We start from the raw sequence: 13,601 nt of genomic DNA on the forward strand, positions 1-13,601 counted from the left end.
AGTTGTAGGATCCACAATAACCTAGTTTCCTTTCTGTCAGATATTCAACATATAATAGCTCACATTTTTAGGTCCAACAAGGCACCTAAATTACTGAGATGATGCCATTTTTTTCTTCAAATGTTTATCATCTAGAAAAAAGGAAATATTGTGTCCAAATACATGGTGTCTGAATTAGGATTGCCAAAGAAACCTTAAGGATGTTGGGGGCCTTGTTTGTATAAACCTTATTAATTATATTTAATTTATACATATGTTCATATATACTATGTAACAATGGAAGGATATATTTTAAAAAGGCACACAGAAATCCATGAACAAAACCTATGCAAGGATTCCATACTTGTACATACATGCAGAAGTGGGAAATTTGTTAAAAGGGTTAGATGAAGTATAGCTAGTTTTTAATTAAAATGTAAAAATAATTTATATATCAGATTACACATTTAAGTTCAACATTTTCTGTAGTTCAAAACTACTTCAGGAATCTAAAGTTAAGAAGTAGTGATATGGGTATTTAAATAAAGATATATGCTTTTTGTTGGCACATTGTATTCAGAACTTTATATGCATGATATTATAAAGGGATTAATATTTCTGTCTTCAGTAAGTCTACTAGTAGAAGCAGTTTGTTCATAGGATGATTTTCAAAAGCAAAATAGAGTATAAGACAAGGTGATAGAGAAATAATAAGGGAATTTTTGGATTTTTCTTTATATAACTACCTTATATTTTGTAAACAAACAGCAATGATTAATAATAATGTCACCCATTTTTCTTATTGAATATACTAAAAAAAGGTTAATGCAACTCATTCATGGATGCTTCAGTGTTAGATGAGCTCTGTCTTGTGTTATTCCTTTCCTGCTCATTTACACTGAGTTCCTTGCTTGTTCTGGACAACTCCAAGCATGCGCCTGCATCAGGATCTTTGCCCTTGCTGTTACCAATGCTCAGAAAGCTCCCTTACTTCCTTCAGCTCTTTGCTTAAATGTTTCCACACTATAGTCACCCCACCCACCCGTGGACACCGTTCCTTCCTTGCACATCTTGCTTTATTCTGATCAGTACTCAAATTAAACTATTATCATTATTTCTTTATTTTCCTAAGGAGAGCAGACACTACACCAGAGGAGTCACTTTCTAACAATGTCATTTCCAACACATAAATTACAACCATAATTTCTGAATAAATAAGGTAACAAATATATTAGTCAAAATGTGAATCCAGCAGTCAATATATTTGAAACAGTGATAAATACATGAGTTCATTATCCATTTTTAATTCTTTAGAAAAGAATTTTAGGGTCCCTGCCTGGGTAGCCTCAATTAGTTAGAATACTTTCTATGTACCAAAGTTGTAGGTTGGAACCCTGGTTTGGGCACACACAAGAAGCAACCAATGAATTCATAAATAAGTGGAACAACAAATCAATGTCTCTCTCCTCTCTCTCTCTCTCTCTTGTTCTTTCATCAATAATCCATATTATTTTAGAGCTCTTTATTAGATATGGCTATGTTATTTTCCTATATTATCACTCACTATTTGTATTTATCACCTTTGTACATTTTAATATTTTAGAAACCATACTATCAAATGGATCATATAAAACCATTTTAATTCTTTTTTTAAAAAAATTAATAAATATTTATTGTTCAATTTATTACAATTGTTTCTCTTTTTTCCCTCCATAGCTCCCCTCTCCTCCACCAGGTTGCTACCCCACCCTCTGCCCTTACCTCTCCCCACTCCCCACTGTCCTCATCCATAGGGGTACGATTTTTGTTCAGTCTCTTCCCACACCTCCCACTCCCTTTTTCCCCTGAGAATTGTCAGTCCGCTCCCTTCCTATGTCCCTTATTCTATTATATTCACCAGCTAATACTGTTCATCAGTTTTTTATTACCTTGGTTTTTAGATTCGCTTGTTACATATTTGTTCTGGTAAAATTATGATAGTTCATAATTTTATCTTTTTCTTTTTCTTCCTCTTCTTAAAGAATACCTTTCAGTATTTCATATAATTCTGGTATGGCAGTGATGAACTCCTTTAGTTTTTTTTAAATTTTATTTATGAATTTCTTTATCTGGCCTTCAATTCTGAATGATAGGTTTGCTGGGTAGAGTAATCTTGGTTGTAGGTTCTTGCTATTCATCACTTTGAGTATTTCTTGCCATTCCCTCTGGCCTGCATAGTTTCTGTTGAGAAATCAGCTGACAATCATATAGGTGCTCCCTTATAGGTAACTGTTTTTCTCTTGCTGCTTTTAATATTCTCTCTTTGTCTTTTGCTCTTGGCATTTTAATTATGATGTGTCTTGATGTACTTCTCTTTGGATTACTTTTGTTGGGGGTTCTGTGCGCTTCTTGATCTCATAAGTCTGTTTCTTTCACCAGGTGTGGGAAGTTTTCTGTCATTATTTCTTCAAGTAGGTTTTTAGTATCTTGTGCTCTCTCTCTTCTGGCACCCTCATAATTCAGATGTTGGTACGCTTGAAGTTGTCCCAGAGGCTCTCCTTACACTATCTTCAAATTTTTGGATTCTTTTTTCTTTTCCAGTTAAGTGTTTTTTGCTTATTTGTATTTCAAGTCTTTGACTTGATTCTTATTACCATCTAGTCTGCTGTTAGATCTCTGTATAATATTTCTTATTTCAGTCAGTGTATGCTTAATTTCTAGTTGGTCCTTTCTCGTATCTGCTAGTGTCTCACTAAATTTATCGGCCTTTTTCTAGAAAATTCTCGAAAAACCTTATAACCGTGGTTTTGAACTCTATATCCAGTCATTTGCTTTCCTGTATTTCTGTAATATGTGACCTGTTTCTTTGTCTCCACAGTTTGGCTGCTTCCCTGAGTTGATGGAGTGGCTTTGCGTGCTAGGTGTCCTATAATATATGGCCCAGTGGCTCAGCCTCACCAGTTACCTGTGGTGGACACTCTTCATGCATCCTTTTGTTGGCTGTGTGGACAGTCTTATTGTAGTTAAACCTTGATTGTTGTTGGTATCACTGGGAGGAATTGACCTCCAGGCCAATTGGCTGTGATGATCAGCTGTGTCTACGTTGGGAGAACTTCTGTGCTGGAGACACCCTTATGATATAGGACTTGAAAAAGCCTCTGTGCTCAGCTTGGATGGGGTGGAGTGTCAAGGCAGAGCAGACAGCATTGGTTTCTCATCAGCCCTTCCCTATAGGTCCCTGTGTCCCGTAGTAATCTCAGTGTCCTGTGGTAATTGCTGCAAGCACCTCTGAGAGAAAGCCACACTCGAGTTCTGCCTACAGCCAGACAGTACAGTTTCTCCCCAAATGATTCTGGTTCCCCAGAATCTCTGGAGTTCAGAGCCATCAGGAGCTTTTGTCTCTCCTCCCCACCCCCCAACCCTGCCACACCCCAACCTTGAGAAAGCCTGCTATGCACTCAGTTGCCTACCCTCTCCACAGCACACCTCCGTACCTCTGCCTTCCACAGTTCCTCTGGGTCTCAGTGTGCTTTTCTCTTTCCTTCTAGTTGTAGAAATTCCACTCATCCAGACTTCCTGTGGTTCTGGATGATGTCTGTTTTGTCTTTTAGTTGTAGTTTTGAAATTGTTGTATGTGGCAGCAGTTTAGGTTTTTACCTATGCCATCATCTTGGTTTCTCCCCCATATGTCTCCTTTTACTCCCATTGACCACTTCCTGCCCTGGCCACTCCCACACCCCAGGACAAGCCCCCACAATCCTGGTGTCTGTGTCCATTGGTTATGCTAATGTACATGCATATAAGTCCTTGGTTGATCTCTTATTCCCTCCCACACCCTCTCCTGTGCTCCTTCTGAGGTTTGACAGTCCATTTGGTGTTTCTCTGTCTCTGCATCTATTTTTATTCATAAATTTATGTTGTTCATTATATTCCACAAATGAGTGAGATCATGTGACATTTATCTTTCTCCAACTGGCTTATTTCACATAGCATAATGCTCTCCATGTCCATCCATGCTGCTGCAAATGGTTAAAGTTCCTTCTTTTTTATAGCAGCATAGTATTCCATTGTGTAGATGTACTACATGTTTTTAATCCACTCATCTGCTGATGGGCACTTAGTCTGTTTCCAAATCTTAGCTATTGTAAATTGTGCTGCTATGAACATAGGGGTGCACTGGTGTTTCTGATTTGTTGGGATATAGTCCAGAAGTGGGATTACTGGGTCAAATGGGAATTCCTTTTTTAACTTTTTGAGGATACTCCAATGTTTTCTATAGTGGCTGCACCAGTCTGCATTACCACCAGCAGTGCAAGAGGGTTCTCTTTGTTTTGTTTTGTTTTGTTTTGTTAATCCTCACAAGAGAACATTTCTTCCATTGATTTTTAGCGGAAGGGAGAGGGACAAACAGAGAGCAACATCGATGTGAGAGAGACACACCAATTGGTGTTTCCCACACACACTCAAACTGAGGCCAGGAATAAGCCTGAAACCAAGGTATGCACCCTTGACCAGAATAGAACCCTTGAACCTTCAGTTCATGGACTGATGCTCTAAGCACTGAACCAAACCAGTTAGGGCAATATTCAAAATATATTTCTAAAAATTAATTTCATTTGTTATCTGACACATTTTTTTAATATATTTTATTGATTTTGTACAGAGATGAAGGGAGAGAGATAGAGAGTTAGAAACACCGATGAGAGAGTCATCGATCAGCTGCCTCTTGCACACCCCCCACTGGGGATATGCCTGCAACCAAGGTACATGCCCGCAACCAAGATACATGCCCTTGACCGGAATCGAACCCGGGACCTTTAGGTCCCCAAGCCGACGCTCTATCCATTGAGCCAAATTGGTCCCGGCCTGACACATTTTTATTATGTTTTCTTCTTCCCATTCTTTTAGATGTTATAACTACATGTTTGGCTACTAGAAATTTTAAGAAATAGTATGGTGATGGCCAGAGGTGGAGGTGGGGTAGAGGCTCAGTTGGAGGTGGGTAAAGGGGGAGGATGGAAGACACTCTTAACAATGTCAACAACAATAACAACAAAAACTCCTTTAATATAGAACTCAAACAAAATAAAACAAAATTTCCTATATAATAAAGAGGTAATATGCAAATTGACCCTCATGCCCTCATATCATCACAAGTTGGCCACCCCCATGTCATCATAAGATGGCCACCCTCACATTGTCACAAGATAGCTTGCATGGGAGGGCAGTTGGGGGCGAGATCAGGCCAGCAGGGGAGAGCAACTGGGGGCGACTGGGGAGGCAGGGAAGCAGTTAGGTGTCAATCAGGTCAGGAGAGGAGCAGTTTGGTGGTGATCAGGCTATCAGGCCAAAGTGATGGGACAATCAGGCAGGCAGGCAGGTGAGTAGTTAGGAGCCAGCAGTCTCGGATTGGAGAGGGTGTAGGCTGGGCTGATGTAAACCCCCCACCAAGTGCATGAATTTCATGCACTAGGCCTCTAGTTGATAAATAACATCCATGATTTTTTCTTCCTGTGTTTACAAAGAACTGAAAATGTTACACATGTCAGAGAAATGGAGATTAAATTCTGCCTTGATTCTGATGAGTCTATTTAAAAGTTAGATTCAAATTTGTAGGAAGATGGTTTTCTTTTCTCCTTCAAATTACCATCCTGTAGCTAATGCTGATGGTGCTTTACCCACATCTCCTTGGTGCTCATTGTTTCTATAAAGTCAATGCTTATTATGGAAAAATAAAAGAATCTGCAACTCTTAGGTTAAAGACTCATTTTACTGCTGAAACCAGTTTGGCTGAGTGGATAGAGCATCGACCTACAGACTGAGGGGTTGCAGGTTCGATTCCGGTCAAGGGCATGTACCTGGGTTGTGGGCACATCCCCAGTAGGAGGTGTACAAGAGGCAGCTGAACGATGATTCTCTCTTGTCGATGTTTCTAACTCTCTATCCCTCTCTCTTCCTCTCTGTAAAAAATCAATAAAATATATATTTTTAAAATAAATAGCACTTAATCAGTTTAACATTCACATGGAAGCAATGAATTTGACTTACCTCACGCCACACACACACACACACACACACACACACAAAAAAAAAAAAAAAAAGACTAATTTTACTGTAAGACTATACTTAGCCTTTGTGTGGACCATTTAATTTAACTAGAAGCAGCTATCCTTAAGTGTAAAAAATAAAAAGGACAAAAATACCCAGTTTTCTCATCTTTCAGGTGGTACAATTCTGATTGAGCCTCAGATGTATAGCAAAATATAACTGATCAGCAGCTTAGAGGGATGTGGTTTTAAGAAGAGTACTGCTTCTCCTTGAATCTGTTTAATGATATGCAAAATCAGTTCATATAATTCTAATATACTCCACAAAGCTGTAAAGATTAATTTTAAACACAATGAAAACATTCTAATATGTGCCAAATAAAGGAAATTATTCAGCAATGGTTCCCCTCCTTTTCTTCTTTCTTTTCTAGCTGTATCTATATATATGCTGAATATTAGAAAAATTTATCACTTTATAATTAAAAATGTATATCTGTTCACAACTGAAAATGTTTATCTGCCTCTAACTCTTAAGGCATAGCCTGAATTTCTTTAATATAATTTACTCACATAAACTAAGTGTATTTAATTTCACTTATGTACCAGGCAATATGTATTACCATCATCAAAAAGTAAATAACATGAGTCCTTAATTATTATGTGGTTAGAGAGAGAAAGATCTACAAATAATTATTCAAATAGTGATAAGTATTATAATCAAATATTGATAAAGTGTTATTAAATGATCTTGAAGTTTTTCAGAAGATACCAAAACATCCCAGAGAGCATGACATTTCTTCCACCTTTGAATTTCCATATTGGGTCCAAACAAATAATCATCTGCATCTGATTACACTTTTTTAAAAATAGTTAATTTTTATAATCTTCTGATACTTAAGAAGTATTTAATGCTTTATCCAAAATTTCCTTTTTGTATTCCTAGAGATAAAGAAACACAAATGTGTGTTTTTGAAGAAGGAATTCAGAAGTATCAGGTAGGGTTAGTGATGCACTACAAAACAAAAGATCAATTCTGGTCTTAATTTTATTGAAAACTAGCTGTGAATAGACTTGCCATGTCTCAATATTTTTTACTTCTTTTTGTTTGTTTGTTTATTTTGTTCATTAGATTTCACATATAAGTAAAATAATATGGTATCTTTCTTTTTCTGACTAGCTTATTTCACATATCACAATACTTTCCAGGTTGGAAAAGGTAAAATTTTCTTCTTTTTTACAGCCTTGATTTTCTTAATTCATAAGAAAAAAATAACACCTTTTCCATCTACTTCACATATTGATATCCTGTTCTGATATGAATATCATGAATATGAATATCAAGCTTTTTTAAAAAGTAAAAAAATACTAATATTTTAAAATCAGGCAGTCTGAGCCTTTCTGATATCTACCTCATCTCTTCTTGGTTTTTGCTCCAAAATTCTATCTAGTTACTTATAATTTTTGTCTCTCTATTAATATTCTCTATTTTTGATAATTTGTCTGATTTCCTTTAGTTTTTATGTCCAACATTTTGTTTACTGCTTTGACCATATTTAAGATATTTGTTTTAAAAGTCATAAAAATATAGAATACTTATGAATAAAGTTTTAAATAAATAAGTATAAATATATATCATATTCATTGATGGGAGACAAAGTTGACTGCTTTGCAGACTCCATGTGATAACAATTGAAACCCAAGTAAGGCTTTTTTGGGAATAAGCATTGACATGCTGATTATAAATTTATAAGTAATGCCAAAACTAGTAAGTAAGGAAAGATAATTATAAAAAAGGAGAACAAAGTATGGGCATTAAAGTTATTTTATTTCATGACTTACTATAACATAGAGTAATGAAGACAGGATAGCACTGGGAACATATAGACCCATAAATAAATGGAACAGTTTTTAGCATACAGAAATGACATAGATATATAACCAAATAACTTTTGTGAAAGATGTAATGGCAAGTGAATGGAGAAAATATTTTTTTCAACAAATTTTGCTGCAACAATTGTCAGTACATATACAAAAGAAAGAACTAAATGTTAAATGTAAAGTGAAATCATGTTTTCCCATAAATCTCTACACAAATGTTTTTAAAAGTTTTATTAAGATTAAGAATTGCCAAAGTGGAAGCAACTATGCACTTCCAAAAGTGAATGGTTAAACAAGCTGTAGAATATCATTAAACTGGAACCCTGTTTAGTGATAAAATAGAATAAATAATGATTTATGAATGAACCTAAAGTAGATTTTAAAATAAAAGACCTAAAGGGTTCTTATTGTTGATTCCATTTTGTAATAGGGATGAGAAAAAACTCAATGATTTTCAAAGGTTTGGGGAGTAGGGAGTGGTTGTCTATATTTGCCATAGTGCTGGGCTGGTGAACACATGACACTGCATTTGTTAAAACCAATAGAACTATACACAGCAAAGCATGATATTTAATACATACAAATTAAAAAGAATTAGCATGGGAGAATTACAGGAGTGAACACAGACTGTTAAAAAAATCTAACTGTATTACAAAGGTATGAGTTAACCTCACTGAAGGAATATAGGGGAAAAATTAGCTGATCTAAATAATGTTGGAAAACAATATGTTTAACAAAGCTAAAAATAAAATAAACCATACAGAATATTGTACTTTAGTAACTAAAGTTGATTCTCAAGGGGGTATAGATTAACAATTATGGAACCGGTTTACTTGTGAGTCACACCAATATGTTAATGAATGAGACTTGTTGAGAACCAAGTTTCTCACTGTCAAAGAAGGAAGTTACGGACAACAATAGATCCAGAGACAGAAACATTTAACAGACTGGGAAGACAGGAGGGTGGAAGGGGGAGGAGATCAAGCAATGAACTCATGCGTATATACATAACCCAGGGACACAGACAGTGGATGGTGAAGGCAGTATGGGGAAGGAGGTAGGAGAAGGAATGGGAGGGAAAAGGGACGTATGTAATAGTTTCAACAATAAAGATGTATTAGAAAGGAAGGAAGGGAAGAGGCTAAGAAGGAAGGAAGGAAGAAGGAAATAAGGAGAGAGAGAGAGAGAGAGAGAGAGAGAGAGAGAGAGAGAGAGAGAGAGAGAGAGAGAGAGAGAGAAGGAAAAGAAGAAAAAAAGAAAGAAAAGGGGAAAGTTGGGATGAAATAGAGCAGCAATTTTCAACTTTTTTCATTTCATGGCATACATAAGCTAATTACTAAAATTCTGTGACACACCAAATATATATATATATGTGTATATATGTATATATATACACATATATATATATAGTCAATCTGACAAAAAAAATAGGTATAATTTTGATCGTTCACATCGGATAAATATTGTTGTATTGCCTGTTTTTTTGTTTTTTTGTTTTTTGTTTGTTTGTTTTTTTTACAATCTAAGGGAAAAGAGGTTAGTGCCCCTGATTAAATAGTCAGGTATTGCATGTTTTAAATATTCTTACATCATGCCAGTTGAAAATTGCTGGATTAGAGTCAGGGACATCAGTATACACTTATGTTTAACTTACTATAGATATGGTGGATAGATGGAGAATAACCATAAATTACAAATTTATACAGACTACATAGACAGATACTTCCTACTTGCGTGGGTTAGAGTGTCTAGAAATAAAACTTCAGTATCAATGAGCATAATCAGGATTCAAACCTGGGCTTTTAAATGCCATTCTTACCACAGAGGTGGGAGACGCTCCTGCTACTGCTGCTGCACTCACCAGCCACGAGCCCAGCTTCTGGCTGAGTGGTGCTCCCCTGTGGGTGCGCACTGACCACCAGGGAGCAGCTTCATTGAGTGACTGCCCCCTGGTGGTCAGTGTGCGTCATAGTGATGGGTTGTTCTGCCATAATGGCTGCTTAGGCTTTTATTATATAGATAACTGAGTAAATAAATAATTGAGGAAAAAAGAGACCAATCTTGCTGATATGATGTGAAGGGAAAAACAGTTCATATGAGTCTCTAAAAACTATAACTCAAGTCTCAGCATGAGCAAATGTTAGAAAATCACAATTGGAGGACATTCTGTGAAATACCTGACTAGTATTCTCAACACTGTCAAAGTAATAAAAAACAGGAAAAGACAGAGCTTTTCACAGACCAGAAGAGATTAAAGAGACACAGCCATTAAATGCAAGAAGAGAAAATGTTATCAGTGGGAAAACTAATGAAATTAAAATAAAATCTGAAGTTTAGAAAATAGTATTGTGTCAATCTTGGTTTCTTAGCTATACAAATGTACCCCAGTAGGGGAAATTAGGCAAGAATTGTATTAGTTTTTTATGACTGTGATAACAAATTACCACAAACCTATAAACTTAACACATTTTATTCTTTTTTTTTAAAGTTGTATTTTATTTTTATTGTTGACATTATTACAGTTGTCCCATAACCCCCCTTTATTTGACCCCCTCCACCCAGACCCCATCCTCCTCTCCATCCAGAAGTCCAAAGTCAGTTTCCCTGAACAACAATCAATTGGCTGGAAAAGCTGTGCATCTTCTGGTGGCTTCTGGCATTCCATGGTTTGTGGTCACAGCACCTGCCAGATTGCCTATTCCCTTTTATCATTTATCTATGGTCAAATCTCCATGACTCCCTCTCATAAGTAACATATGAGTATCTTATGGTACACACAGATAACCCCAAGCTAAATTCTCACTTTACTCACTTATAAGGTCTTTTTAGGCCATATAAAGTAACCTTAGAAGGTTCCAGAAATTAGGGAGATCTTTTTGCAGGCTATTGTTCAGACTGCTGCAGGGTTACATTGAACATCTGAACAGTTTTAATTTTTTTCTGTAACTCTAAAATAATTATAAAGTTAAATAATTATTTAAGATAATAATAATTAGAAATGGTTCCAGGAGGAGAAATATCACCATAAAGAAAAAAGTGAATATTTGGGACATCCAAAACTACAAGCATGAGAATATTAGCATATCCAAGCACAGTCTTAACAGGTATTGCAATATTGAAGCCTCTCATTCTATAGAGATAACAAATTAGACAAGGGCATAAATTTATGTGTCTAGACTTTGTATAGTTCAAAGCTCTCTTGGATCAAAATTAAAAGCATAAGTTTAGGCCCTGTACTAGCATATTGAATATGCTGTATTTTTATTATTGATACATATCATCATGTTTATATTTTCTATAGGTATTTAGAATCATTGCAGTTCATTATATTTCATATGTATGAAGTATTTCAAATATAATCAGATACTAAACCTTTAAATAATCTCATATTCAATACCTTTTTGTGATTTACTAAATAGTATTTGTTAGATGTTTTACTTGCCACTTAATGAGACATCACTTCTAAGTAAAATTATAAAATTGTTGCAGATGATTCATTTGCTCATGGGATCCAGAAAATGTTAGTGTATAAATATTGACATGCACATAATGAATGAGAATTGACATAACACTTTTTCAGCAAAGCAGCATATTAGCTGTGCTTCTTGAAATGCACTATGCATCTATCTAGAAAGTTAATGATATGGGAGTGACACACTATAATCATAAATAGAGATCGCTTCTCAGCCTTTTGGCTAAGATCAAGTGTAGTATAATCATAAATAGCTTAAATATATTGATACAGTTGGATTCAAAGCTTAATTATTTTAGTCATTCATTTAACAGAAATGTATTGAGAATTTACTATGAAATAGTCATTTAGGCACTGTGGATTGTGTTATAATTAGAACAGATAAAGCTATTGTTTTCATAGAGTCTAAATTCTAGTTTGGAAGATAAATAATAAAGTGAAAAAATAATTCTTTAATAGGTGATGATTCATAGGGACTATGAAAAATAACAGTGAAAAGACATTGTACATGGAAATAAAAAATGACTATTTTATAAAGGTGGTCAGGAAAGAAATCAATAACAGAGGCATATTTAAGCACCATCCTTAATGGAGTAAGGAAACACTCTACACAGGAAATAGCAAGTACAAATGACCTGAGGAAGGAACATGTTTAGAATTGTCAGTTTGTGAAAAATAGGGAAAAAATCAGTGTAAATGAAGTAGAGTAACAGAATGGGGTAGTAACAAAAGATCATTTAAATCAAACAAATTAGACGTGAAATATCAGTGATAAAAATTACAAAGCATTCCCAAAAGCAAAATGTAAAATATTGTTGATTTATACTGCAAGATGAGGTATCCTTCTGGGCTGCATGCATGCACTTTGTTCATAGTTTCCTTTGAAGCCCTATTTTAGGTGTATTTGCATTGATGTAGTAAAAGCAAAATGCCTGTAGAGTAAGTGAATAAGCCAATATCCTTAATAAGGCCTTTGACAAGCAGGCCCCATGACATCTTAGCTTTCAATGTTCAGGTACATTTCTGGACATGATGTTTCTTTTTCTTTTTTCTTTGGACAAGAGACTTTTGAATAGGTAAGGATATTACTTTGGGACCTTGATCTTACTGTGGTCTTAATGAAACTAGGTTATTGAACATTGCACAATGTTCAAATCATAATCCTAAAGGAAATAAATTCTGCCTTTGAAACAATCTTCTTGAGTGCACTCTTGACCTCCTTGTTTCTCAGGCTGTAGACCAGAGGGTTCAGCATGGGGATGACCATAGTATAGAACACAGAGGCCACCTTGTCTGTGTCCAGGGAATGACTGAAGCTGGGTTTTAAGTACATAAAGATAATAGTTCCATAGAAGATGGCAACTACAGTGAGATGAGAGGCACAGGTGGACAGAGCCTTCTGATACTTTGAAGATGAGGGCATCTTTAGGATGGTGACAAATATTAACAGGTAGGAAATCAAGATAATCAGGAGAGCAGAGAGGATGTTGAAGCTTGCCACAAAAATAAGAATTTGCTCACTAATATGTCTGTCAGAGCAAGAGAGAGCCATGACTGCTGGAACATCACAGAAAAAGTGATGGACCACATTGGACTCACAGAAAGAGAGACTAAAGGTGTCCCTAGTATGAATGGAGGCATTCAGGAAACCAAATGTATAGGAGCCTATGGCCATATGCCTGCACACACCTGTTGTCATGGTGGTGGTGTAATGTAGGGGTTTGCACACTGCTACATAGCGGTCATAGGCCATTGAGGACAAGAGGTAATTTTCCACCGTGGCAAAGGCTACAAAAAAGAACATTTGAGTAGCACATGCATTGTAAGAGATGACCTTGCCTCCTACAAGGAACCCAGTCATGACTGTAGGAGTGACAGTTGAAGAGTAACACAAATCCACCAGAGATAGGTTACTGAGGAAAAAGTACATAGGAGTGTGGAGACGAGAGTCCAAGAGAATCAGCACCATAATCCCCAAATTTCCAGTCAGTGTGATGAGGTAGATGAGAGTGAACATGATAAAGAGGGGGACCTGCAGTTCTGGGTCATTGGTTAGACCGAGGAGGATGAACTCAGTCACTTCTGTCTCATTGTCCATCATTGCAGAGAATCACAAAATGCTCGGTGGCTATAAGAACAACAAATGAGGGTCCATACAATATGCATTATTTCATTATAGCAATAACTTGTATTTTAAGATTACCCAGACAAAAATCGGCTTGACAATAAAACTTAGTGCATTCATT

The 13,601-nt window shown here is 36.0% G+C and overlaps 1 protein-coding gene and 1 pseudogene across 1 annotated transcript; one reads left to right on the top strand and one right to left on the bottom strand.

Annotated features, from left to right (window-relative positions):
* Positions 1–11,558: 11,558 nt before the first annotated feature.
* Positions 11,559–11,682, top strand: LOC118713876 (annotated as a pseudogene).
* An 823-nt stretch (positions 11,683–12,505) lies between these two features.
* LOC118712781 (olfactory receptor 5B3-like) lies at positions 12,506–13,456 on the bottom strand. Its single transcript, XM_036426894.1, has one exon. The coding sequence runs from the start codon at positions 13,454–13,456 to the stop codon at positions 12,506–12,508; it is 951 nt and encodes a 316-aa protein (XP_036282787.1).
* Positions 13,457–13,601: the final 145 nt, after the last annotated feature.

This window comes from Pipistrellus kuhlii, unplaced genomic scaffold, assembly GCF_014108245.1.
Source record: "Pipistrellus kuhlii isolate mPipKuh1 unplaced genomic scaffold, mPipKuh1.p scaffold_m20_p_9, whole genome shotgun sequence".
Taxonomy (NCBI): domain Eukaryota; kingdom Metazoa; phylum Chordata; class Mammalia; order Chiroptera; family Vespertilionidae; genus Pipistrellus; species Pipistrellus kuhlii.